The sequence below is a fragment of the Halichoeres trimaculatus genome, unplaced genomic scaffold, assembly GCF_033239565.1.
Source record: "Halichoeres trimaculatus isolate MK-OKI-2021-1 unplaced genomic scaffold, fHalTri1.1 fHalTri1_scaffold_11, whole genome shotgun sequence".
Taxonomy (NCBI): domain Eukaryota; kingdom Metazoa; phylum Chordata; class Actinopteri; order Labriformes; family Labridae; genus Halichoeres; species Halichoeres trimaculatus.
Genome location: NW_027437189.1, coordinates 27,776,660 through 27,804,221, shown reverse-complemented (window position 1 = coordinate 27,804,221; position 27,562 = coordinate 27,776,660). Strand labels below are relative to the sequence as shown.

The following is a 27,562-nucleotide window of genomic DNA, read 5'->3' as shown; positions in this document are numbered from 1 at the left end:
AAGTGTGTACAGTAAATTGGAGCTGATGAAGCAGATGGGAAGGGAGTGGGCGAGAGGAGCAGCCAAAGAGTCCGAAAATACTCAAGAGACAGTCAGAGGTCAACTAAACAGAGATGGCAGAGTGTGGATGAAGAGGTGCTGTGTGCTGTATGAGAAAACAAAAGGTTATGTATGAAGAAAGCATGTTGAATCAGAGATACACACAGGTTACACAATTCAATCAGGGAGGACCACTCTAATTTTATTTTTTCAGCAATTTTTCACTTATTACTTTTTACAGTACTGCACATATGGAATATAATAGAGTAGAATACAAAAGAATGGAATATATATTTTGGGGTATTGTTGTGAAACAGTAGAGGGCAGGTAAGTAGCTCTTCACTTTAGGTATGAAAGTTGACAATAAACTAACACATTTTACATTAATTACAAAAAAATAAAATACAACAGAGTCCTCATCTAGCTCTGCTCTGCCCTTCAGACAAGGACCCTAATTATATTAAGCACATCAAAATAAGCCATTAATAAATCTAAATTGTGAATTGCACTATCACACTAGAGTTTCACTGCAATATTCTTTAACCCTAATACTTTATAAATAACTGCACACATACACTTACCTGTTCCATATCAACTACACTGTGCTCAGGCTCCTTAGAATAGTTCATCAAACTGTGAAAAGTTATGTTCTTGTGAATGGCTCTGCTAGAACCATTTAATTCCTGCTAATCAAAAGAATTTTCCTTGAGCTATTTCAGGGTCTCTTGCGCTCCTTTTTCACGTTTTCGACCCTGAAACTGACTAAGCCTATGTTCTAGGCAACACACTGAACATGGATTTTTCTTTGCTTCATTCTTAGTGCTGGCAGCTTCTCACCAAATGATTTCAGATAGCCTTCATGACCATGTCCTTGAGAGGAGCTGCTCCCTTATAGAGTTGACAGGCAACTGTCCCCATAGAGGCTGGTTAAGCTTCCTTGTAACAGAGAAAACAAACAAACAAACAAACAAAACAAGACAATCACATAGATCCATGCAGCAGCATCTTAATACAGTGGAGTTCTAACAAGTTATCTATTTTTCTTTTTGTTAATTTCTCAAAGTGATCTATATAATGTCAAAGAACAAGTGACCATCCATAAGCATTGCTTTATTCAGGGTTGTGAAGCCTGGGCTGCAGTAAAATACATGTTACACTTACACCTACTGGTCATGTGGTGTACTGACTTTGATTTTAATATCTAGTTGGAGGATTCTATTCTCAAAACTCATAAGAATATATGTATTTTGAAAAAACAATACAACAACAACAACAACAACAACAACAACAACAACAACAACAACAGCAACAACAATAATAAGAAAAAAAATATTAGTAGTAGTAGTGGTATTATAAGTACTATTTTTATTATTATTATTATTATTATTATTATTATTATTATTATTATTATTATTATTATTATTATTATTATTATTATTATCGCCATTATTATTATTATTATTATTATTATTATTGTTATAATTATTATTATTATTATTATTATTATTATTATACGTAAAATTTGACTAGTTTATATTGGGTTGAATTTTTCGGTCGTAAACAGACCACAGACCCCTGCCCCGTACAGCGCGTACGTGGAAGTTACGTCATACTGAAGTTGAAAGCAAACGTTGCGTTCCATGTGAGCCGTAAATATTGAAACAAAAGTTTGAATAACCTCCTTAGTTAGTTTAAAAGTTATATTTTTGTGGTAAAAAGAAGATTAATTTCTAAAATATATAATTTTTGGCGTTTGCAACTGAGTTGTTTAGCCAAACTGAGCATGTAACCATGCCGAAGCTGTTTACAATAGAGTTTCTCCACTTATTTGGACAATTACACTGCAAAGAAGCTCTATACAGGTATTTTAAGCAGATCTGGGTTTTCATTCTAAACTTCTATGATGTACTGGTGTGGATTTTAAATGAAATTTACCAAGTAATCGGAGCTTTTACATATGAATAATACTCTATCCATCGAAAGTAAGATTTCGGAGCCTAGAGGAAACACTTGAACGCAGCAAAAGTTCAGTGTGCTGAGTTGTGTCATCAATGGCAATGGAGGAAAAACAGACCAGTACGGGCGACAATTTTACTCCAGGTACTATCAAATATTCGTTTTAAGTTTTCTATGAGCGATCGACGTGTAAGTTACTGAACTGATGTTGTAATTCAGGAGTTTCCTTTGAACCGTTAGTCAGTAAAGCCCGGAAGACAGCACCGCCAGCATGAAACAGCTGTATTGAAGAAGTTAGCGGACACTGCAAGTGTTGTGTAGGGTCGAAATCTGTATTTTTTTTATTATTATTTTGAACACCTTTGTGTGAAGGTTTAGCAAACAGGAACATGTAAAAATCACGCGGGTCACTCTATAAGCAGCCATTGTGTGCTGAATTCAGGTCAGTTCATCAGAGACTCTGAAGCACTGAGAGACTCCATGTAACCTAGTTTGGTGCAGCTTTTTCAACAAACCAAACTCCACTCAATAATAGACAAGTTAGGGTCCAGTCCTGACAGCTTACATTAATGCATCTGATAGAATATGAACACCAGACCTCAAAACAATCACTTCAGTGCTGCAGGTTGTCCTACATAATGTCTTTTTTGCCCTCAATGATTCATACTGCACTTGGAGATTTCTACCTTCAGTGTTTGATACAACATCATGTGTCAGACACTGTGACTTGTTTATAACACACTTCCACATTTGAGTTAATGTTTAACCTTTGCCCATGTATCACTCTAGATCCAGGGGGTGCAGCGACAACACAAGATGTCCCAAGTGGCCAAAGGCCAGAGGGACTTATCAGCAGACAGTTGACTGAACAGGGCCGCTTTGCTTTCGCTGCTCTGTGTGGTGTCTCTCTGGGCCAGTTGTTTACAGGAGAGGAAAACAGGTAACATGACCATAGAAGATAAAGAAACACTGACATTTTGTGTGACAGGTTATAAAGGGCTACTTACAGAGGAAATGTGAATGTAGAGTCACACTGATTAGCCTCTAAACTTATTTGATATTAACTAACAATGATTCTCCAGAATAAAAGGGTTGATGTGATCATTTCAAAGGCATTACTGATCTCAGAGACAGTCACTAGAATGTTGTTAGAGAAACTGGGGACTTTGTGCTGCAATTGTTTGTTTTTAAGTCATTTTAAAAGAAATTTTGTCCAGCTTGAAGGAATCAAAGAATGTCCTGCCAGAATGGAAAAAAGATCAGATTAGTTCAACTGTTAAGCTCTCTAAGGGCCAGTGGTTCAGAGCAGCCTATACACAAAGAGATATATAAACAGCAATGTGCAGACAGCAGCAAATTAAACATGAGCGATTAAATGTGAACTTGATCAAATTTAGGACTGAAATTAAAGAGGCTGTATTTTATTTTTTTAGGCTTCCTCTGGTACGTTTGTGGTAGCTTCAAATGATTTACAGCTCATAAAAAATCTCTATTTCTCTCACATTGGTGTTTTAGAAAACTCTTTACACTAGATGTTTCTCCGGTCCAGCTCCACTCTGTCACGGCTCTGGATCATATAGGTTTCTATTCAAGTCAATGTGTCAACTCATACTGGATTCTTTCTGTTACGATCCGGTAGCTTCTCTGCTCCTGGAGATCGCAGCAGATATGCATCAATCCTATTTTTGCTGGGTGCAGGAGCAATGACACATCAATCCACTGAGGGGCAGATCAAGCAGGACAGGAAGTTGTGCACTGCAACCGATTAAAAACGCCAAGTGACTTTCAAAATAAACAAACCCTGTCAAAACCAGATTGCTGTATCAGAGGTGCATCTGGTGTATTTCAGCCTCTGTCTGAAAAACTTTGATTCAGCTGCTGTCTCTTTAAAGCTCCCTGTCCCACAAACCCACTTCCCTCTGATTAGCTGACCCTCTAGAGGCTTGGCTGTAGCGTTTGAGGCCCCCTGTTAGGTGATCCTGCCATGTCCTCATCATTTGAGCAAATTTCATGAAGATCTTCTCGATTCAAGATTTGTTGTTTTCTACAACATATGTAGCAGTTTTAAAATCTGCACAGTTCAGTGTGAACATCTAGCATTGTTACATTATATTCATGTTCCAAGATATAATAAAGCATAATACCCCCTCTTTAAGCAGAGTTAAAATTAAAAAAAAAAAAAAAACACATTAAAAAAACAATCAAATGATGAGTCATGGTGAAAGGATATAGACTGTTAAATTATAGAAACAGTAGTAAGACTTAGTAATCTAAATTAGAAAAAATCATAAGTTCTCTTCATAAGAAAATAAATCTAGAAAAGCTACAAAAAATAAATTCTACTCTCAACTTCTTAGAGGATCTTCTGGTTACATAAGAGAAAGGAACTAGAAGATTATGTATCGAGCAGTCTCCTATTTGTTGAAAGTTTCATCCAAACTGTTTTATCAAAGTAATGATTTCTACAGCAGTGTATAAAAAAGTTTCATATCAGAAAAACACAGTGGCAGACAGTCCGAGAGGTCGATTTATGTCTGCAGAGTCTGGACAGATAAAGGAGGACAATACAATACAGCCTTTAGATTTTTATTCAGGGCTGGGGATGAAGCTACAGAGATGTTCCTTTCCTTACAGCAATGACAAATTCACTCAAGCTGTATAATGAAAATATTTCTCGTGTTGGGGAATTCTTAACCAAGCTTGATTTTGTGTCTTAAAGATGTGACCTTCAAGTTCTGAACTTGAATGCACTCAGATACGTCCTCCTTTGATAAGACTTCATGAATAAGGAAATGAATCACAGTGTCAGGCGGCGCTTTCATGCTCAAGCAAGAGCAGAAGAGACAGAAAACCTTCCTGAACACAGGTTAGCTTCTCTCTGCTTGTTACCACAGTAACTGACCCAAAGAAAAAAAGCCTTTGATTCTGCTCAAAACAAACTCTGAGGGACTCAAACTCTGTTTCTCTGAGCTCAGAGTTCATGTCCTGAAAGTTTCCACTAATCTGCTTTTCTGAAACAGGGCTCTGATGTACAGGAATGTTTTATTACAAATTGTGAAAGAAATATCCAAATCGCTGTAGCTTTCAGAAGTTTCGGACCTACAGAAATGTTTTTCTGAAGAATTTCTTTGTGTTGTGTGGTTTCAGTGTGTTCAGGGAGCAGTATCTGCGAGGTCTGGTTCAGTGGTTGGACCTGGATGAGTCAGTGATGCCCGTGATGGGGGCGTTCCTGTCAGGTCTGGGCTTTGAAGGCTCGGACACCTTTCTGTCCATCCTGCAGGCTGAAGCGCTGCTGGCTGCTGGGGCCACACCCATCATTCAGGTACTGATACCTCAGAAGATGTGCTTCATTAAGCTGGAAGTGCTCGTGTTAAATGAGGTTGTTGCAACAGCATCATGCATACAACAGAAATCATACTCAGCCCCAGAGAGGTGAGAGTCAGAGAACTCATTTACAGCACAAGCAGGTATGTTCAGACAGAAATACCTGGGCTTGAATGAGGGTAATGAACAGAAAGAGTCTGCTTATGAACAGTGTGTCAGACTGGTTCAGAGGCTGCACAGCTACTGTGCTTACATTTTATAACACAACCATGTAAAGTATCATCAGATATGAAGTGGCGGCTTGTTTTGATCTCTTTTAACCCTTTCATGCATGAATTATGATAAGATCAGTCAGGATTTTTTTACTCAGTGTTTTTATTCTTCTTTAGGGATGTAAAACAAGGGTTTTTCTTAAAAAAAACTTTATCTTAATTTTATAAAGATATATTTATTTGTCCACTTAAGTGTACTTCATGCATTTCGTACTGTAAATAACAGTGTAATAACGTGGTAATTATGAATTTTTTGTTGCAATTCAGTTATACAGTTGTATTATTGTTTCATGTTGGAATAGTGGTTCCTCCACTTCCCTGGTAACAAAGTAACAGAATAAAGACAATCCCTCTGAACTGAGGTTAGTGTATCAAAAAATACCAGTCACTGAACTGAACACAGATCCTCGTAGTATCTTCTCTCGTATCCCTATCATGTCTCTGAACGGAGCATCTCCTCTCCCCTTAGTATCTTAGCATGTATCATACATTTGCTGTCCACCTGCAAACAAGGTAACAAAATAAAGACAATCCCCCTGAACTGAGAACAGTGTAACAAAAATAACAGTCACTGAACTGAGAGTAGATCCTTGTAGTATCGTTTCTCATATTCATGTCAAGTCTCCGAACTGAGCATCTCTTCTCCTTTCTCATTTTCTATGATAGTTGCCAAAGCATCCAGGGCACAATGCTACAAGACACTGCATGCATGTGTACTTGGTTCTTCGTGTGCATGCACTATCTTGGCATCTGCTGGCATTTTTTGCTTCCTTGACCTGGGGCCAGTGGTTTCCGGGGGCATACCGGATCTCAGGGGGGGCCTTAGACACTGCTCTCCGTTTTGCAGGTGGTGGAGTGGCACTGGGTCTGCCTCTGGCATGTATCTTCACAGATCCTGCATTGATGAGAGCACGAGCTGTCGATGCTTTGAACTGCAGAAGATCCTTTGCTTCATTTTGAGACATTCTATAGAGATGCCAGGCATTTACAGTTGTAACATCAAGGAAATGAAAGAACACCCTGATGTACCACCGTTTGTTTCTGCGTCTGTGGGGATACATTGCAACACACTGATCCATCAGATCTACTCCACCCATATGCTGATTGTACAGCTTCACAGAGAACGGCCTTTGGATGTTGAGCATCTTCTTCTCTTTCTTGCTCCATCTCTGTGCCACATCTGTTGGGGACAGGCCAGTGCAGGAAGACGCCACGTGAATCACTGAGCTATCCAACCAACGTGTGACAGTGATGTTTTGAGCACTGGTCACGACAGAGACAGATCCTCTTCCTTTTTGCTTGAGTTGCTTTTCACTGTTGAGCTTCTCTTGTGCTCCATGGAGCCTGTTGATTCTGCATGTGCCAGTGCCATAGATCCCTTGGTGTTCCAGTGCTTGAAGGAGGGGAATGGTGCAAAAAAAATTGTCGAAAAACACCTTGTGATTCTTGCCCTGAATGTCTTCACAAAGGCGCATGACTACATCTCCAGCCATTCCCAGCTGACTGATCTTACCTCGTCCACCAGCTGGACCTTGATATGGTTCAAAGTTGTACATGTACCCAGAGGATCCTGCTCGCACCCACACTTTCAGTCCCCAGGGCTTGGGTTTTTTGGGGACATATTGTTTGATAGAGAGGCGTCCCTTGTAGGGAATCATCATCTCATCGACAGACTGAAATTCTTCTGCATCAAGTGCTGAGCGGAAGGTTTCCTTGAGTGCATCCAAGATTGGCCTGATTTTGACAAACCTGTCAGCAGTTTCAGAGTCCAGAGAGTAATTGTCAACAAAGTGCATGTACCTTAGAATTTGCTCGAATCTGTTCACTGGCATTGCATCAGCTATGAGATCAAGACGAAGGCCTGTCTCTGATGACCAGTACATTCTGGATCTTGGGTATCTGATATATGACATTACCATATTAATGCCAAGAAATGTTTTGAACTCCTCTGAGGTCAATGCCAATGTGTCTTTTCCTTTCTGGACCGCATACAGGTTTGTATTGTACACAATGTCATCAATCATATCCTGGGTGAAAAGATGCATGAAGAAATCTATTGGATCTGTTCCCTCAACATTCATCTTGCTCTCTCCTAAGAAAGGAGGCAGGTCTCCCTCAAACTGGTTATCCTTAGCTTTCCAAACATTTCTGACTCTCTTTTCCTTTGCTTTTTTCCCCTGAGCTCTGGAAGGTGGTGGTCCCTCAGGTTCATCTGTCTCGCCTCCTTCATCAGCCTCATCTCCTTCATCAGCTTCATCTCCTTCATCAGCCTCAACTCCTTCAGCAACATTTCCAGCCTCCTCACCTTCACTATCACTGCCTGATTCTGCTTCTCTCCTTGTACCTTTATGTACTGGAAGCCATTCCTCATCACTGCTACCTGAAGCACAGTCTTCCTCACTTGAGTCTGGAAACTCCTCTATAACCCTGTATGCCTGCCTTTTTAAGCCCTACGAAGATATGGATATATATATAAAAAAAACTCAAATTACATTATAAAAACATAAAGCAGTTGATTTACAGTCAAAGCACTACAGGATATGAATTATTTTCAAGACCAATATTGGTAGTAATTAACATTGCATTTAAGTTGAAACATAGCTTGTGATGCATGACGTACAGTTGAGTGGACAGATGATTAATTGGTATTTCCTCCAAAAATAAAATCAAAACTTGAAAAATCTTGACATAATATACCACCTTAGATGTAATTTGATGCAGTTAGATTTTTTTTACCTGCAATGGTATCTTTTTGTAGAAGGTAGAAACCGAAATAGCTGAGGTGGTTGATCTTTCTCCCTGTCTGTCGGCCATCTTGGTTTTACTGACTACTTTTTCCCATTGCAATGACCTACCAATGGGATTTTTTTGTGTGGGATGATGCAATAGCTTCCACTAGAGTGGACTATATGCAGCTGTACCCAAAATTACGAGCATAATTAGAGAATTAACACTTTTAAACAGCTGTACACTGTAGTGACCTCCATGCATGAAAGGGTTAAAGGAATCCCACATGAGGCACATTGACCTCACTGAGTTAATCTTGCTACCTTTAACATCTGTTAGTGCTGTGCGGTGTACCACGGTATGGATTTTCAGAGCACTGGTGAACTGTTGTGTCCCATATCAGTCTCCTTCCATGTGCTCTTATGCAGGTTATGTTGCTGCCGTTGCACTCAGCATGCTCTGGTCATGCTGCCTGTTACACAGTTACCTGACGAGGTCCCTACTAACTGCATGTCATTAAAAATGTTTTAGATGTTTTTCCATTGTCTCTCTTCACTGTGGTGTTTGACTCTTAGTTCCATGTGCATTTTAAACCCCAAAACTTTATTAATATCACTGTTGTCCCAACATGACTGTGTAAAAGTGTTTTTTATCTTGAAGATCTCATCATGGATAGAGATGGTGAGGAGGAGTGACAATTAGATTAATTAGTATTATAGAATTACCAAGCCATCTGTTTAAACCATTCATAAAAAAAAACATTTCCATGATATACTGTGGTATCGCCACAATTTAAAAAAACACCATGATACATCTTTTTTGTCATACCATCTAGCACTAATATCTGTCTATTCAAGTTGAGCAAAATAACACCTATTAGGTCAACATGTCTTATTATGCAGGGTTTTCTTAAAAGGGTTTTTAAGCAGCCATGAAACAAATTCTTCTTCCCATCAGTCCATCTTTAAAGAGACGTCTGGCAAACTTGTGCAGTGACGTCTCACATTTGATACAACCACTTCAAATGATCACTGTCAGGCAGGCGTTAGAGAGGCAGTCAAAAGAGTAACTGCTTCAAGCTCTTTGTCCTTCCAGCTGTATTTACTCTGCTGAACTAATTACTTGCTGAACCTTTCCAATGAACATTCATGCATACCTACTTTATTAGTTTAAGCCTTTAGTGATGTATAAATATTTTTTTTACTATGCATCTTAAAAATCTTTACTCAGTGTTTATATTCTATGTGTTATGTTTCTTTTTATGTTACTTCAAGTTGCTTTGAGTTATTTGTTTCTTTGGGACAGTTATCAAATCGTGTCAAATGTAGAATAACCTGGAAAGTGTAAAAGAAAAACATAAGATCAAAAAGGCTTCTGTAATAAATATTTTCACTTGGTAACATATAGGATAAATTTACAATTGATTATTACAGAAATGCAGCAGAAAGAACTGGATTTGCTTCTTTTTATTGCAACAGAACCTAGTTACATAGTTACGTGAACGTTTAAGCTCTCTTCGTTTTCCATACAGTTATCAAGTTAGTGTATATCTAAACAAATCTACTTCAACCAGATTTCACTTTGTTTTTCAGGATTTGGTGTCATTTTCTGTCAAAGATGGTAAGAAATCTTTTGAATTCATTACAGTCAATCTGATTACATTTGTATAAATTCTCTCTTACCCGCTGATTTTTAAAACACTTTTTGGTCTCTAATGTTCTCAGGCCATTATGATGCCAGATCAAGAGTCCTGATCCGCCACGTCAGCTGTCTGCTGCGAGTTCTCCCACAGCAGCTGGAGGAGTTTGAGGAAACGCTGGGAGAGAGGCTGAGGGAAGGAGGAGAGGAGAGCGAGTAAGTTTGATGGTTAATGACCATGACCGGGTCAGAAGCTATCACTGTTTACTCTGCCAGTCACAGGAAATTATACTGACTTCATTAAGATGTCATAAACCTTGAATAAAAGCTGGTTTAAAGCACAGATGAATTTTTTCCTTTCTTAGCTTTTGTATGTATTTTGCTAAACCTTTGTCAAACTGTGCAAACCAACATTACTTTACTTGTTTCATATCAAGGACCCAAAACTGGCACTCAGGCAATTAAACACAGTGAATATTTAAAGTCAGTCACTTTGTCTGTTTCTGTCTCCTTCAGAGAGGAGTCTTCTCGACGACAGAAAAGAGAGCGAGGTAGAAAGCTGCGACGTTACCTCCTCATTGGACTGGCCACTGTGGGCGGAGGAACTGTGATAGGTATTCTTCCTGCAAGAAGTGCTTTTGATTGTCTCATTTAGGTATTCTGTTTTCATATAAAGTAAAAATATGTGTTAATTATTTTCAAAACATAGACTTCAATCAATGATAAAAAAAGGCTGATTTTAAATTCAGCTTGGAGACATATTTAGAATGAAAATTTCATCCTGCATGCAGATATTCAGTCTGACTTGCTCTTTCCTCTGCGCCTCTGCCAGGGGTGACAGGAGGGCTGGCAGCTCCGTTTGTAGCAGCAGGAGCCGGAGCTGTGATAGGGGCTGGAGGAGCTGCTGCTCTAGGCTCAGCCACTGGCATCGCTATCATGGCCTCCCTGTTTGGAGCAGCAGGTGCTGGGTTGACAGGTGAGATCACCTGATGACAAATGATTGACTGAACTTGATAAAGACACATTTTTTTATCATATCTATTTTTTTTATCTGTGGCCTGTTTAATCTGCTTTTTACCTTTATTTATTTATTTATTCGTCACCTCATTTTTAACCTCTCTAGGTTATAAAATGAATAAATGTGTTGGAGCAATAGAAGAGTTTGAGTTCCTGCCTCTCAATTCAGGGAAACATCTGCACCTGACCATCGCTGTGACAGGTTGGCTCTGCAGCGGTAAATACAGTAAGTGTGGCCTCTACTGTCCCATCACAAGATTTTACTGTTTCCAATGTATCAATCTCAATTTATTGTTACACAAATATGTTTTATAATTTTCACATGTTCTGCATTTCAAAGATTTATGAACTGAGAGTCATAATTCCTGAAGATGGCTGTTGTAACCTAAATCATTCTAGGGTTTGGCTGAAGTAAAACATAATTATAACAGCATAGGATGGACCAGAAGGAGCACAGACCTCCTAGTCTTTTATTGCCCTGTCCCAAACTATGCAAAACACATACAAACTTAGTTTGTAGTGTAGTTTCATAACTTTCATAGCTTTCATAGCTTTATTTAACGCCACTCAGAGCCTGGTGCTCTGAGACATTTCTGTAAGGAGTACTGTTAGCAAATCCTGTTTATGCCCTGTAAGAGCCCAAAAAGTAACAATAATTCATAATATTATTAAAAAAGGTCATAAGACCCGAAATGTAACGATTGACCCAAAATGTATCTGTAATGTAAAAAAAACCCAAAATGTGATAATTTTTTGCCTAAAATCTAACAACTTGTTACATTTTGGGCCCAGTACTTTTGTTACACTATCGGCCAGTTTTTACATTTCAGGCTTTATTACATTTTTTAAATTAAATTTTGGGTGGTTGTTACATTTTGGGGCTTTGACATGTCCTACCAGTGCTCAACTATCAACTATAACCTCACCAAGAAGAGCTAATGTGACCTTCTGAAAGACTCTCAAGTTTGAACAGACCACTGCAGAATAACTGCTGACTGTGGGTTGGAGTCAACATTATCACAAACAGATTAGGGAAGTGTTTTAGCTCGTACTCTGTCACTCTCCTGTTTATCTTTCTCCTGCTCCTCTGTACTTTTTCTACTTTCCAGTTCAGCTCCAGTGTCCACCATTACTAACAAAATGAATCACAGAAATCCTTTTCAGTAGAGAAAAACAGCTCTTTCTTCTCACTACTTAAACTTGGTTGGCTGGCGTGGTGTTGCCATAGAGATGCGCCATAAATCAATCCATTCCTGTCTGACCCAGAAGCTGAAAAATAGCATTCAGAAAAAAAGAATTGGCTCTGATAATCTCATTTTAAACTGTGGATTACATTTAGATATATCACTAGAGGTGAGGCTTTTCTAGGATCACTTAGAGAGTTCTCACAGCCTTTTAAAGTCCTGTTTGTCGTTAAATATTTCTCATAGTTAACTTACATTTCTGACAAACAGAAAACCCTTGATCATCTTGTACATATGTACAAATACTAAATTCTTTGATAATGTAGCTCACTAAACTCAGCTCTAATGACTAACCATGAGTTGACCATGGATGTAGAATTTAAAGGGCTCTACCTTTAACACCTTCCACTTCGTTTCATAAAATTCAAACCTGCAGTTTTTCCAAGCACTGCTAAAAGACATACAAACTGCACTTAGTCAGGCCTCTTAAACCCACTGAGGGGTATTAAAGTAAAACATTGCCAAGCAACAACAAACACAACATCATTTACAAAAACACGACAAAGAAATGAAATGCAATGATCTTCACAAAATATTCCAAATCTGTGCTGGTAGAGTGTCCACCAGAGATTATGCAAAAGAAATCACTCAAGTTGTGCGTTTGCATAACACAGAGCAGCTCTCTCCCACTAAAAAACGCACTTTGGCAACAAGCTGAGTACCCCCTCCACAAATAATGGCTAAAAACACTCAACACAAGTGCAGCTTAATGCTTTTCATACTTAAATAAAACAACTGCTGTCTTCCAGGTTCGTTCCAGGCGCCGTGGTGCAGCTTGGGAGAATGTGGGGAACAGTACTGCCTGGTGTGGGAGTCTCGTTTCCTCAGGGATCTGGGGTCAGCCATGGCCTTACTGCTGGACGGGCTGGTCAGCATTGTGGCCCAGGAAGCTCTCAAGTACACGGTGCTCTCAGGTAGGTGGATTGTCATGCAGAAAGCACTCAAGTCTCCTGAGTGGCTCTGTATTTGGAAGCTGAAATGTCTGTGCGTGTTGGAAAATATTTTTTGTTCTAAATTTTAAGCCTAAGACTTGATTTCATCGTTGCTTTAGTGACAAGTCCTGACTTACTTTCTGTTAAACTATCCTGACTCTTCGACTCATCCAGTTGTCGTATCCACTCTTGCGTTGATATCACACCTTTCTTCTGTCCAGGCATCGTGGCAGCTCTGACGTGGCCCGCCTCTTTGCTAGCAGCAGCCAGCGTCATCGACAATCCCTGGTATGTTTGTCTGAACCGCTCCGCTGAGGTGGGGAAACACCTGGCTCAGGTTTTGAGAAGCAGACAGCAGGTATTGAACACTTTACCTCTGTTGCAACATGTTTTTACTGGTTGTTCCTATGTATTGAAGAATAAATAGCTAATGTGCATAAATACTCTGGTTGCACTTAAAGCATGCTAAAACAAAGCTGTACAAGAAACTCCTACTTATATCAAGCCGAAAGACTCCTGTGTTTATTGGTATGAGGAGGATGAAAGCATTTTAAAGTTGAGCTTTTCTTTGCTTTCTCTTGTTTAAAGGGCAAGCGTCCTGTCAGTCTTATCGGTTTCAGTCTGGGAGCCAGAGTTATCTACTACTGTTTACAGGAGCTGGCCAATGACCAAGGTATGAACACCTTTGTGTGAAGAAACCATTTTCAAGCAGCATATTCTTCTTCCAGTGGGTTTTGACAGATTGTACTGTAAAATGGAAAGTGTTATGCTGCCCCTCACTAAACAGTATGTGTTGTCTGTCTTTTGAGTTTAGCTACAGGTCAATTAAGTGAAAATAAAGTAAATTTGAGATCATGTTTCAGAGGAAAGCCACAAACTGGCAAGAATATTATCCATACAGTATCAGTGGGGTTATAATTGGCAGAAGTATTTGGGGGTTAAGATTCTATTTAATGGGACTTAAAGGTCCCATGTTATGCTCCTTTTCTGCAGTTTAATATGGATCATTGATGTCTTCATGAAATGGTAGTAACATGTTTTGGTCCAAAAAGCCAATAAATCAAGCACAGCAGCATTGTTTCCAGGCTCTCATAGCCCCTCTGTTCAGAACGCTCTGATTTAGTGGGCGTGGCCTTCATATGTAAATGAGCCACTGCTGATACCGCCCTACTCCTCTGGGTCACTGAGAGCGGCGCCACGAGCTCCGAGGGCACAATGTTTTGCCCAACCTGGTGGAGAGCTTGGACAGCAAAGTTTGTTTACCGTAACATTACAGGCTGTAACAACAGGCTAACTGCAGCTAAAGTTAGCATCCTGAAGCTAACACGGAGACAGGGGGGGACACTAAGGAAAAGCTCTTACATCTGCTCCACAGCACACAGCATTTAAAATACTCACATTTCCAGGGTCTGAGGTTTGTTGGAGGATGGTTGGTAATGCACCTGGATTCAGGATCAGTCTATTCACTAGCCCTCTGTTGTACTATCCAAAGCTGGAAAAGCAGTCGGCCGTGAAGTGACTAGCACACACATGTACAGTTTCACTGAGTGTAGCTGGCACATTTCCTTGATAAATAAACTCTAGCCACTTAGTCTTGTCTTCTTCCGAGATGGGGTGCTTGTGCGTGATGGAACTATGTGGCTGTTTACAGCCAAAAACAGAGCAGTGATGGCCCTTCAACGTCAGCATTCTCCTCCCTGCTGCTGGAGAGATTTCTCTCCAGCAGCGGGGAGGGTGAGTGGACGGGGAGGGGATTTTGGGGTATCTGCTCTGGTGGACCAATCAGGTCAGACTTGTTTCTGATTGGTCAAAAAAGGGAATCACTGACGTCGGCATGCCAAAGACCCACAAATTTCACTAAAATACTTAATAAAGTGATTTTTGCATAATTTGAGACCTTTAATGTGCAACTTTTAAGACATTTAAAGCAGATTTCAGCTATTTTGATTTGGAAACTTGTCATTTCAATGGAAACATGCTGGGTAACCTCAAAGGTTAGGGCCTGTCTCCACTAACAGCAGTTAATAAGCCGGTGGTGCTAAGAATCTTGATTTCAAAGCACTTCTCTTTCCTTTAGGAGTGATCATTAAAGATGTTTGAAATAGTTCCATATGCTTTGTAATCACTTTGTTTTTGTGGAATTAAGCCTGAAAACAGCTGGTAAAAGTCTTGAAAAAGCCTTAGCAGCATTCTCAGACCTAGAAGTTGAGTTTTGGGTCTTTTTATTCCTGTGGCGGTGTATCAGAAACTGTTCTGGGATATATTGTGTCAGGTATAAAAGCCAAACTAACAAACTGATCTCAGTTTCTTTTCCTCACCTTTTTTTCCTCACCTTTTAATCTTGTGTTGTTGCGATTTCTCAGGAAGTGAAGGAGTTGTGGAGGACGTTGTTCTCCTGGGCGCCCCTGTGGACGGCTCTGAAAAAGCCTGGGAAAGAATGACCCGGGTGGTTGCTGGGAAAATAGTGAATGGTTACTGCAGGTAATTCAACAGAGCTTTATTCTGCTGTATTTAGGGTTAGGGTTACATTAAATGTGTCTAGTTTTTATGCTCAGATTTAGTCTCTGATTTTGACTTTCCTTCCTGTCAGAGGAGACTGGCTCCTGGGGTTCTTGTATCGGAGCTCATCTGCACAAATGTCTGTTGCCGGGCTGCAGCCAATCGACATCCAGGATCGGCGTTTAATCAATGTGGATCTTTCCTCTGTGGTGAGTCTGAACTAAAATGTAAAAACAACCCCTTCAAGATCTCTGAATGAATAGTGTTCCGGCTCATACAACCTGAGGAATATTTAGCATCTCAAGGTTTTTTTGTTTCAAAGAAAACATGATCGAGCGAGGTCAGGAACGCTTCACAAACTTAAAATATCTGCTTTCTTTCCAGTGTGTGGAAAATAATAATAAAAAAGAAATATTAAAAAGCTTTGTGTAATACTTTTACCTGATCGGTCATTATTTTCTTTCCACAGGTAGAGGATTTTTAAAGCAGAAACAAGGTTCTTAGATGTAGTTCCAAAAGTTTTTGGTCAAAGCAGTGAAACTGTTGATGAAAATGTATTTCCTGTCAATTTTTTTTTTGGAGTTATCATCGTTAGCAACCATTTCACACCATTAAGATATGTGATTGAAAATAAAACATTGCTTGCAGCTTTAAACACCCACTACTCTGGAGATATTTGGAGCTTTTTTGTACTGCAGTAAGTGATTGGTTAAAGGCTGTGTGAGGATTTTTTTAGTGATTTTACACAAATCTATTTACGGCACTCAAACAGAAAGTCTGCAGATAAATATTATTTTTTGCAATGAAATACCGAACTTTATTTGTACTTCAAAACAGACAGTTTTATCAATTGAATAATTTAAAATAGTAAGAAAACAATAAGGCCCCTGCTAGCACAATAATGCCTTCCTGTCAGCTAACTAGTTTTTACAACTGGGTAAAAACAAAACAAAACAAAACAAAACAAAACAAACCAGGGGTTTCACAAAACTGAACATTCAAAATATTAAAAAAGGAGAGTAAAAATGTATTAACAAGTCTAAAGCACCATACACTATTTACCTGCTCATGTTCTGTTTGGGAAAAGAAGTTTTCCTGTACAAAAAAACATGACCAGATATGTACAGACAGTTTTTTTCTGTTATTGACTAAAATAATATTTATTCCCTTTTTTCCTAATTTTCACCCTTTCAGGTGAACGGTCACCTAGACTACATGCGTCAGATGGACACCATTCTGGTGGCAGTAGGAGTTCCTACTAAAGAAGTCCCAGGAGCCTCCTTCACTCTTCTCCGCCCTGAAACAATCACAGAAGAGGGAGAGGATGTGCTTGAACAAACCCCTGATGAGAAACAAGCGACAGAGACTCAACATCAGGCTGAGACTGAGGACGCTGCGACAAGTAAAACAGATTTTGGAGACCTGAAGGAGGTTGGAGTGACAGAGGATGTGGCTGACGGCTGGGATATCCCTGATATTTCAGACCTGCTGGACTCTTTAAATGAGGTGGAATCAGAGAGTCAAACTGAAAACAGAAACTGTGAAACTTTTCCTCCAAAGGATGACGTTGAAAAAGACGGCACACCCTCTAATTTGAATGCCCAGTGTGATACTGAAGAGGATCCTGACAATGAACACGTATCATGGAGCTGGGATGATACACACTGGACTACAGAGCACACACACACACAAAGGCAGCCTGACTCGTGAAGAGCGTGTCACAGCACCGGCTGCTTTCCTGTAGAGTCTCGTCCTCTCAAGTTGTTTTTTCTTTTTCTGACAAAGACCACGTCTGACAACTTCATCTTAAAAATCCTGGAATTACCTGCTTTGTTCACTAACCAAACAGTGTTTTTGAACTAAATATTAATACTAATTTATTAATTTACCTATTCAGAGTTCTGTAAACGGAGTTAATCATGTAAAAAATGTAAATATGCATTTCTTGTATAATTTATTTCCTGGTCTCACTGTGAGATCTGAAAGCTATAAATATTATCTGATTAGCAGGTGCTAGAGGATGCCTTAAAAAAAAGGTGATATCTGTGATCCTCTCACCCTGCTGGTTTTCAAGAGATGTCTCCGTTGCTATGGTGATTATCACAGTAATTTAATTTTCAAAAGCGTGAGAGGGAAAGACAGTGAATGTGTTTCTTTCAAGGCCTCTTTTCTCTTCTCACCTGTTTCAATGCAAAGTGCTGCCTTTCATGGAGTTTATATAGAAATTAGTTACACTTTAAGCTGCAACTATTAAATCTATGTAAAGTCTATAAAATCCATAAAGGGGTTGGTCTTAAAAGTCCCAGCCGTTATGTCTCTTAGGTCAAAACTCTGTAACTTGTTGAACAAATAGTGAAGTATGAGTCTTAATACTGGATTTAGATAACGTCTTCGTCACGTTCAGTCCAAGCTCTCCACCTGGTTGGGCAGCAGCAGAGGCAACTCGATGCCAGCATGTTCAGCATCGAGCAGGTTGACAGCATCTGTGGCGGTGGCAGGCGGATGAGTGGGGTCAGAGGCCAGCGGAGAGGGCGGGCTGCTGGCGATGTTTGGCTCCCCTGAGTTTCTGAGGGAGAGGGATAGCGCTGGTGAGGGTCTTCTGATTGACCGTGAGAAACAGCAGGGCAGGACCTTCCCCAGGGCTCGCTTGAAGTCTCTCATGAACAGAGGGTAGATGATGGGGTTCATCGTGCTGTTGCAGTATCCCAGCCAGGTGATGGCGTCAAAGAGTGCGAGAGGGACACACTCACACACTGCCTGAAGGATGATTGAGAAAATGCATCAAGTTAGCATTTATTGTTGAGAAAATAGATTTCAGAATTACAGCAGCTGGGAGAAAACAGCCGATGGAGAGGAGTTAGAGAGAAGACCTGTCATGGAGCCTCTATCCTCGTTTCTGAAATTGGCCGTTGCCTTTCTATCTCTTCTGAAGGAATCAAAGTTAATGTGAATAATGTTCATGAATTTGCCATTTGAATGTATTTTTAGGTAATATTTTTTAATATGCACTAAAACCTTTTTTTCTGATAAGTTTACAAGAGAAATATGTAAAAGGTATGAAATATGTCTGTATTAATGTGTCTGTTTGTATTAAATTCTTGAAAGATAAACTGATTTGAATTTTATTTCTCATTAGACTATCAGCACCAACACGTCTTTGCATTGTATTTAACCCCTTAAATACATTGAAGTCAAGCCACCACAGCTCTTTGCTAGCTGCTGCCATCTTAATGGAAAACACCAAAAGCACCACTGTGTTTCTGGAATTATGGTTGGAAAATTCTGCACACTTTCGAAGTTGGAAACTATCCATGGGAATTTTCAGAAATATATAGGAATTGATGTGTATATTAACTGTATTTACCTGGTCATATGTATGAATGAATATTAAACGCAATATTTTAAGAGCATTATAAACAATTTTTTGGGAATTATCCCCAACTGAGTCTAACTGTAATGAATAAAGACATTAATATTTGTCATAAGCAAATATACATGTTAATATGCCTGATACAACATTGATGAATTAAACTGATCTGTTTGTAAAACATAAGAACTTTAATGGTTTCTTTCAGCAAACAACAAAACCCAAAAAATTTCCTATGTTCCCAAGCTAAAATTTTCACAGAATTTTCAGGAATTTTTAGTAAAAAAATTTCCACCCCTTTGCAACCATTTTTTTTTGGAATAGCAAAAAGATTGGTTAAACCCAATACCAGGGACAACCTGGTCTCAAACACCACAACAAATGAATCCAACTTATGATATACAACACATTTTACAAGGTAAAAAAAAAAGTGATGAACATGGGTGAGCAACACTTGTGACATATCTTGTATAGAACCCAATTTATTACGAGAACACAGACTTCTGATTGTTGGTAATCAGCTGACAAGTCACCAGCAAAAAAAAAAAAAAAAAAAAAAATATAGGAATGAAAAACCCACAACAAACGCACACAAGGAGCTGAAAGCAGTGTTGACCAAACGTAAGAAAACAGACACAATGAAACCATAAAATTCAACCCAGTATGAGCAGTGACGGGGCAAGTTGAGGGAGATGAAGATGCTAATAGAAAAGTAAAAAGACAGATGACTTTGCACATGTGCTGCTGTGTGTTTTTGTATCTGTTGGGAAAACCAACTGAAAAATGCTAATTTCTTGATTTTACTGGTATGAAAACGTTCCATTAAATATGATTTAAACAGTAAAACTGGCACATGTCAAGAATTCACTGTAATTAAAAATGTCAAATTTAGTTTTAATAAACCTAGTCCTAGGGTGAATTTCTAGCAGCATTAATATATTTATATTTTTTTTAAATCAGACTAGTTCTCATATGTTAAATACTTAGTGTCAATATTTAGCTGGTAGCCAAGTGTTAAGAGGTATAATGTGCAGTTTCCACTTAACATCAGGGTGTTGTGTTTCTACTTTGGACAATCACTTACTATACACGACCAAATTTGATGGGGTTTCTAATCAACTTCTATTGAAAAAATATATATACAAATATATACCATGTTTATTGCAAATTTGATATTCAGCTAATTATTTACATTAATTGATTAATCCTAAATTCATAACAAAAAAACTCAATCTATTTGCTTGTTTTCTCCTTTTGGGTTTTTACAGATTTTAAAATAGCAGGAAATATAACAATTCATCAGTGATGATTTTTTTCTAAAGCTTACAGCTGAAATAAGAACAACCCACACAACAGATAAGTGAAGAAATATTCAAATATATTCATCTAAGAATAAAGGAAGAGAAATTCTTCTCACACTAACCGCCCATCACTTTTATTTCCCTTGAATAGAACTTTCAAACGTGTTTGGGTTTTTCATTTGAACGGTCGGCATGTAACATTTAGATCTGGATCAGGTTTAGATAAGGACATTGAAGGAGGTGACAGCTGTTAGAGGAGCGCTTCCAATACTATCAAGATGAGACGGGGAGGCGGTGGGAATAGGACGGAGAAGGAGGGGTGCGTTTCACACACCACATTGAGTGTGAAAGGAAGGAGACAGCAGACACAGTCAAGTCTCTGAGCTCGATGTGGTGCAGAGGAGAAGCAAGAGGGCACAGATGGGGAATCAAAATGACTGGATCGTCGAAAGCTTGAAAAACAGGACAAGTGTCATTACCAATTTAGATGAAGCTATTTTCTGACATTCAGTTACTGTCGCCCAGGTTCCTCCGTGCCGTCTGTTGGCTGAGTAATGAGTGTGTGAGGTTGTCTAATCAGATCTAAATCAACAACTTAAAAACATACCTATTAAAATGGCACAGTGCTGTTTTTTGTTTTCTGGTTTTAGTATGAGTCAGCCACACAAAGCTGAAATGCCAGTCTATTTCTTTGTTGGATCCCTTGGCAAGGATGTGACGCCAAGGCTGGCCGCTACAAAAATAGACCAGTATCCAAGTGTTGGTTCGTCTTTCTTCGTTCTTTCTTATGCATTTACTTCACAATGTTTTAGTGCCAGCCAAAACTGTGAGTCATGAGATGTATGGTTTGGATGGGGAATGCAAAAAAAAGAAAATCAACCTTTGAATTTGTCTTCAAATGGTGCTCCAGTTCACTTCATGAAGATCAAATCCTTGATGCACAGGGTTCAGAATGGTAAGACTTCACCCCTTCAGGCTCATTGTGTTATATTTTACCAAACATGATTTGGTGGACACATTTTGGCTATTTTTAGTCCATTCTATTATTATTGTGTAAGAGTTGGAAAAAGCTACCCTCATGACTCCCATTGGAAAACAGATAAAAACCCAAAAGTTGGGCATTTCACCCGTCGCTATCTTTGCCAAGCTGTGGGCTAGATCAGGGTTATAATACTGGGGTATTTTGGGGAAGACTTTAGACTGTGTATCAACATTTTTCAGCCTGGGATGGCAGCCTTCCCCTTTTTTTTCTGGGTCACTGGGATGTAGTAAAATCAGTGTCTGGTTCCTCCACTCACCTGAGCCATGTTGGTGATGAAAAAAGGAAGCCAAGCACTGAAGAAAAGCCCCAGGAGGACGCCAAGTGTCAGACTGGCCTTCAGCGCTCTTCGACCCTGCCTGTGAGCCAGACGTCGCTCACTGGTCACTGACGGCTGTTGACAGTTCACAACAAAAGGAAAAGTTCATGCAACAGTAAAACATCATGAGAAGACTGAGGACAGAAATGAATATCCTCCTTGTTGACATGGCTCTTTGGGATAAACATAAAGCTGGAATAAACAGTTTGCTCAGTTTAGTTTAGTGTAATGACAGGAGGGACAGCTCAAGCTCTGTGATGGTACAAAAGAATCAGCTGACAGCATCTTCTCACACAGTGAAAGAGGAGCAACAAAAACTGAAAGCTGATCAAATGTTTGTCTTATTTTTAGTTAGAGATGTCTAATAAGACTTGATATGAACAGCATTCACCTGACAAGTTCAGAAAACTCTTATTTCAAGATATTCTGAGATTAAAAACAACACATGAGGAATCTGCCAATGGGCTAAGACAATGTTCTTGTTTTGTTCTTGATATTAACATTATTCTTATTTCAAGATTTGACAAGTTCATTTTTTCTAACCTCATTAACAAGTTGGCATCTTTGTCTTTTAATATCTTGACATTTCTCTTGACCTGTCTGGTAAGTGTGATTCATACTGAGTTAAATATGACAATAATACGTACAACTGAAATATACCATATATTACATCAACAACCGTAAAATCCTACTTTTAAAAAGTGTGTTTGTTTTTGCTACTGTCTCTTTAAGGGTCCCTGCTCCCCAAACCCCTTTCCCTCTATGGAACTTTAGGCAGACCTTGGTGTTTGAGGCCCGCACTTAACTTGTCATAAACCAGCTAGGAGATCCATCTCATGCTGTTTTTAGAAGAGACAGTTTGGTCTGTTTACAGACAGATCCAAGGATTTCTACATCATATGAACATAAGTCTGAAAATCTGCACATCTTTGGTGTTAACGTCCAGGAGTGTCACTAAATGTTCTGTTTGTGATATGGGAAAGCAGAACAACCCCTCTTTATTAACCTTGCAGGCTTAATTTTCGAGCATCAAATATCATGTAGAAATGTTAATTTACTTTTAATTCTTCAGTGTAACCAGACCTTAATGTTTCTCATGGTGTCAGTGCTGAGCACTTTTAGAGACACACAGGAAGAGAATGAATATTTAATAGGAATGAGAAATAATGAAGTGATTAAAAAACTACTTCCTGCAACACAAAATGTCACCAGGTTACGGTTAATAAGCAGATTTGAGAACTAAATCAGGAGTGACTGTTGTACTGTGTGTGATTGTTGTACTGTGGTGAATGTGACAGACCAAGTGGCTGTGACCCTTTCAGACAGGAGCAGCACATCTGACACGATGTCTGTAATTTTCTCTGTGAGCTTTTAGCACAGGCTGAAGACCTCGTCCTTTTCACACAGGCTTTCCTTTTTCTTTCAAAGGTGCTTTGATTACATTTACTTAAGAGCAAAACATTTCCTAAAATCATAAACTGGTGACTAATGAATTCATGACAAAAAGAACAGCTTTTCTCCTGTGGTCTGGTAGTCTTACAGATGTGTTTAATTCATTTCCTTCTGAAGGTTCAAGGTCAGTGACGTGAAGTAATATATCAGCCTTTCAGAACCTAGCTCTGGTGTGATTTAATGGTCATTATGGAAAGAAGACAAACCTTCATCTGGTCCTTTGCATTAAGAAAGAAAGCGTCTCCCTGATGTGTCACGACAGAAGTGTGTGAATGCTTTCAGACCTACATAAATCTGTCTGAGAAATGGAAGAAACAAAGTAGTTTGCATGAAACAGCAGAACTGTTTGGACCAGTTTAGACACACTGTTAGAGTTTTTTTTTTCTGATTAGGGGAACTCTTTCACACTGTCTTATTTAAGCAAATCAGAATGATCCATGAGGTCGAGACTCATAATTTCGCAGTCGAAAAATGAAAAGAGTAAAGCTGCCAAAAACAAAACAAAGCTCTCAAACTGCTTTTCTGAAGGCTGGAGCGTTTGTAATCGGCAGCGGCTTATAGTCATAAAAACAAACTCTCCAGGAGGTAATTTCTGCACTTAGCTGATACTGAAGTCAGGAGTGGATTTCAACAGTATAATTGGCACTTTAAGGGAATGGCATGGGGAGTAGTTGTGAACAGTGTTGTGTAAAACCTCCAAAATGTCAAAGGAAATGACAAGCTCGAGAACTCTTATAATAGCTGGACAAGTGTGATTTGGTTATGATCTCTGTGCTACTTTTTCCTCTCGCAACCTTTCCAACTCCTACTGTCGTTGAGCTTTTCTCAACTATAAAGGCCAGTCGACTATTTCAGGATCTCTGTGGAGGGAATGGCTGCTGAAATTGCTCACCTTGGCTGGTTTGGTCCAACCTTGTAGCCATAGACTGTATGAAACATGGATGTAGTTTCAGAGACATTGGTCAGTCACTGGTTCCTTAAGAGGCGTTTCTCAGGACAAAGATGACATTCACCATAATAGTGATGATGACACCAGCTAACATCCTGTTAAGCTAGAAATCTGCAAAGAGGTGAAGCCGAGGCCACCTGGCAAACAGCTACAATGCATCTATCTGTCTGTCAAAACAGTCACACACCTAATTTTGTACAATTATCCCTGAACATGATCGAAACACAGGTGTTAGAAATAATTAGCCCTGCCCTGTGCATGTGTTAAGCGTAAAGACATGATTATAAAAACACAAGTGTTTCCCTGATCAAATAACCCTCTTAAAACTGTGAAAAACTTTTGCAAGAAGTCACAAATGTTGTGTTTCAGTTCCTAATTCGGGTCACACAGAGTTACAGAGAGTAAAATCACTGGTCTGGCCTTCATGCATTAAAAATTCACACTGTTTTCACCATAATAAGGCTCAAGGAAAGCTACAACCTCTACTACTCTATTACGAGCCAACGACTGAGTTGTGTAACTCAAACTAGTCACTAAACTGCAGATTGTGTCATATGTACATAGATAGTATTAGCTTTGGATATTGGTCATGTTAGAAATATTAAACTTGAGCTTTTGCAGGGTCTCTGTCACTTTTGGAGCCAGCCTCAAGTGGACACTTATGGTACTGCACTTTTGAGCACTTCCTTATTGACTCTATTTCTCAGTACCAGAGGTTGCTGCTTGTTTCTTACCGGTACATTGTGAGACACAGGAGGCTCCTGGTGACTGCAGTCGTCTCCGTCCTGCTGAGCTAACCCCCCCGCCATCCCCGGAGAAGGAGGCCTCGATGGTTCTCCCAGCGAAGGATGCGGGTGAGGTGGATGGCTCAGCGCTGCAACCCTCTTTGCTTGCCTCCTTGCTGCCAGAAGGATCCGACAGTAGGTGAAGCAAATTGCACTGGAGGGTAGAAAGAAAGTGAGTACAGACGCCACCAGGGCGAAGGGGAGAGTGACTCGTAGGCGGCACTGAAAGGAAAGGCCTCCTGATGGTGATGACTGAAAGTAGGATGCTGGATAAAGTGTGTCAGAGTAAGAGCTGCTGTTGCTACTGCTGGCTCCAGGAGCTGACGAGTGTCCACTCCAGTGACCTAAGCTGTGCCATTTCATTTCAATAGGCAGGAACGAGGCCAGAGCTGCCAAACCCCAAGCAGCTCCCACCAGGAGCAGTGCCCGAGGCGGGGTCATCCTCTGCTTGTAGCGCAGAGGTGAGATGATAAAGAGGTAGCGGTCCAGGCTGATCACACAAAGGTTGAGGATTGAGGCACTGCAGCACATGACGTCAAAGCAAAGCCAAATAGGGCAGAAAGAAGGCCACAGCACCCAGGCTCCACACAGGACATTAAGCATGGCAGGGGGCATCACCACCAAGGCCACCATCAAGTCAGACAGAAAGAGAGACACGAGGAAGCAGTTTGACGTGCAACGCAAAGAGCGATGGGCAAACACCAGAGCAATCAGCAACATGTTCCCACAAACCGTCATGAGGATGATGACGGTTAGCATGAAGGCCAACAACCACGGGCCGCTGCCTGTGATGTTCCAAGCACTGGTGGTTAAAAAGCTGCTGTTATAGTTTCCCCCAAAGCTGGAGGTGTAAGAGTCGGCCATGGGGAGGTCTTTCTCGGGGCTCCACTAAGAGCTACGGGCCCTTACCAGCAAAACCCCTTACTTAAGATCCATTGTTTAATGAGGTATTGAGTTGAAAATCCTTCCAGCCCTCTTTTTGTCAAGAGTATTTTCCATTTGTAGCAATCTCCATTATCCTTTGGTTGAAAGTCATCCAAGAGACCTGGGTTTATTTCCACAGCTGAGAGTAAAGTACTCAAAATAACCAACACAGTTTCACTCATCTCTCCATCCTGGCCAGCATGTCCCTGTCTGATCCACAGCTAAGAGCCAGAATGAGCCATTCGATGACTGACAGAGGGTTTTCGAAGCAGCATGTCACAATGATGACAGTCACTGGAGGAGGGCACAGAGAGAAAGAGAGAGAAAGAGGCTCGACTAAGCATTCGAGAGCTGTGCTGGTGAGAGGAACAACTGACGATGAAAAGGACGAAGAACAATTCTCAGAATTAGTCCTCACCTCAAAGAAGTGGGATGGTACAGCTTCTGCAAGTCCTTTGCTGTAGCTCTTCTGCCTTTCACAAATCCTTTCATTCCCCGAGACAGTGAAAAAGAAGCAGGATCCAACTGCAAACTGTGCAGCAGACATTTGTAAGCAAGGCTCTGTTTATAAGTGCTCCACAGGTATCATGGTCCTTGTAATGATTCCTCTCTTTCCCCCGCTCCTGTTAATCCCTGTGTCGGCCACTTCAGCGCGCCTCCCAGCCAGAGCGCACAGCTTCTGAGAAGGAGCGTGTCAAAGCATTGCGCTGTTAATGCATAACCATGCACCCATGCACAATCACAGCTGAGAAATGCTAATTTCCCATCATTGGAGCTGGTGTGGGTGGCCTTTTTTTCACTTTGTTTTTTTTTTGTCACATTTGGTAAAGGTGACTTAACTGAGGTGCACATTTTATGTTATTTTTTATGCTGCTGATCTGAATTCTTTTTCTTCAGAGTGGGGTGGATTTGTAAAATGACTCAGAAGTGTGCTTTATTCTTGCTTTATGTTCACAAGGTGAATTAAAGCAGTGAGTCAGATGTGTTGCAGGAGTCATCTTAGTTTTTATGTAGCAGTAAAAGGTTTCATTATATCTTAAAAAGAGGGCACCCACCTACACTGAAAAGACTGAATTACTCCACTATTCAGTCTCAGATCCATGTCTTTTAATGCTCTTGCTTTGCTCCCCATCTGAGTCTGTGATTTATTCAATCAATTTAACTTGTGTTGTTTTTGACAGCTCCACAAAGTGTTGCGTTCACTCAAACCAATTTTGACATCATACATTTACACGTGATCCAAACAACTAATGTGAGAAAACACAACCTGCAGCAGTCACAAGGATTAAAGTGCAACATATCAAAGGGTGCAACTTGTTCAGCATTTGTATGTGAACAAGAATCTTTGCTTTTCGTTGATATGACAAAACATAGTAAAACAGGCTGCTTATAGAGCACCTTCATAGCCTAGTGCAGTGATTCCCAACCTGTGGGCCAGGCCCCCCTGGTGGGCTGCGGAGGTATTCTAAGTGGGCCTCCAAATTTTTTCCAAAATGATACGATTTTTGTGGGATGTGTAATTTTATAGATATACAATTCTTAAAAAAAGAAGAAGAAGAATATCTTGAATTTTAAATCTCAGATATCTGCAAAACAATATTAAAAATTTAAAAATATTATATTTATTATTTTGTTTTGTTTTTTCCTTCAAATTTTAGACATGTGACAAGCAAATGAGAGATAGGAACTTTGGTTGTTATTGGTCGGATCACTTTGCAACAGGACCACATTGTAGTATTCAGATCAGTGTGCTTTGTGTTCAATCTACATGATTGAAC

General features: G+C 39.8%; 2 protein-coding genes across 2 annotated transcripts; one reads left to right on the top strand and one right to left on the bottom strand.

Annotated features, from left to right (window-relative positions):
- Positions 1-2,047: 2,047 nt before the first annotated feature.
- Positions 2,048-19,081, top strand: tmco4 (transmembrane and coiled-coil domains 4). Its single transcript, XM_074682411.1, has 14 exons — positions 2,048-2,139; positions 2,785-2,935; positions 5,143-5,317; positions 9,911-9,938; positions 10,043-10,172; positions 10,473-10,570; positions 10,789-10,932; positions 11,080-11,199; positions 12,967-13,131; positions 13,371-13,507; positions 13,738-13,822; positions 15,513-15,630; positions 15,740-15,857; positions 16,843-19,081. The coding sequence occupies exons 1-14, from the start codon at positions 2,091-2,093 to the stop codon at positions 17,356-17,358; spliced, it is 2,034 nt and encodes a 677-aa protein (XP_074538512.1). The 5' UTR covers positions 2,048-2,090; the 3' UTR covers positions 17,359-19,081.
- On the bottom strand, positions 18,049-26,387 carry htr6 (5-hydroxytryptamine (serotonin) receptor 6). The gene is made up of 3 exons (XM_074682412.1): positions 24,810-26,387; positions 21,615-21,749; positions 18,049-18,405 (listed from the first exon to the last, which is right to left on the bottom strand). Exons 1-3 carry the CDS (start codon positions 25,722-25,724, stop codon positions 18,049-18,051), a joined length of 1,407 nt encoding a protein of 468 aa, XP_074538513.1. The 5' UTR covers positions 25,725-26,387.
- Positions 26,388-27,562: the final 1,175 nt, after the last annotated feature.

Coding starts and splice junctions, on each gene's coding strand:
- htr6 (XM_074682412.1), bottom strand. CDS start 25,724: ATGGCCGACTCTTACACCTCCAGCTTTGGGGGAAACTATAACAGCAGC. Junction 21,750..24,809: donor CTGTGTCTCACAATGTACCG/GTAAGAAACAAG, acceptor AACTGTCAACAG/CCGTCAGTGACCAGTGAGCG. Junction 18,406..21,614: donor TCATCACCAACATGGCTCAG/GTGAGTGGAGGA, acceptor ATCATCCTTCAG/GCAGTGTGTGAGTGTGTCCC.
- tmco4 (XM_074682411.1), top strand. CDS start 2,091: ATGGCAATGGAGGAAAAACAGACCAGTACGGGCGACAATTTTACTCCA. Junction 10,571..10,788: donor GGGCGGAGGAACTGTGATAG/GTATTCTTCCTG, acceptor CGCCTCTGCCAG/GGGTGACAGGAGGGCTGGCA. Junction 13,823..15,512: donor GGAGCTGGCCAATGACCAAG/GTATGAACACCT, acceptor GCGATTTCTCAG/GAAGTGAAGGAGTTGTGGAG.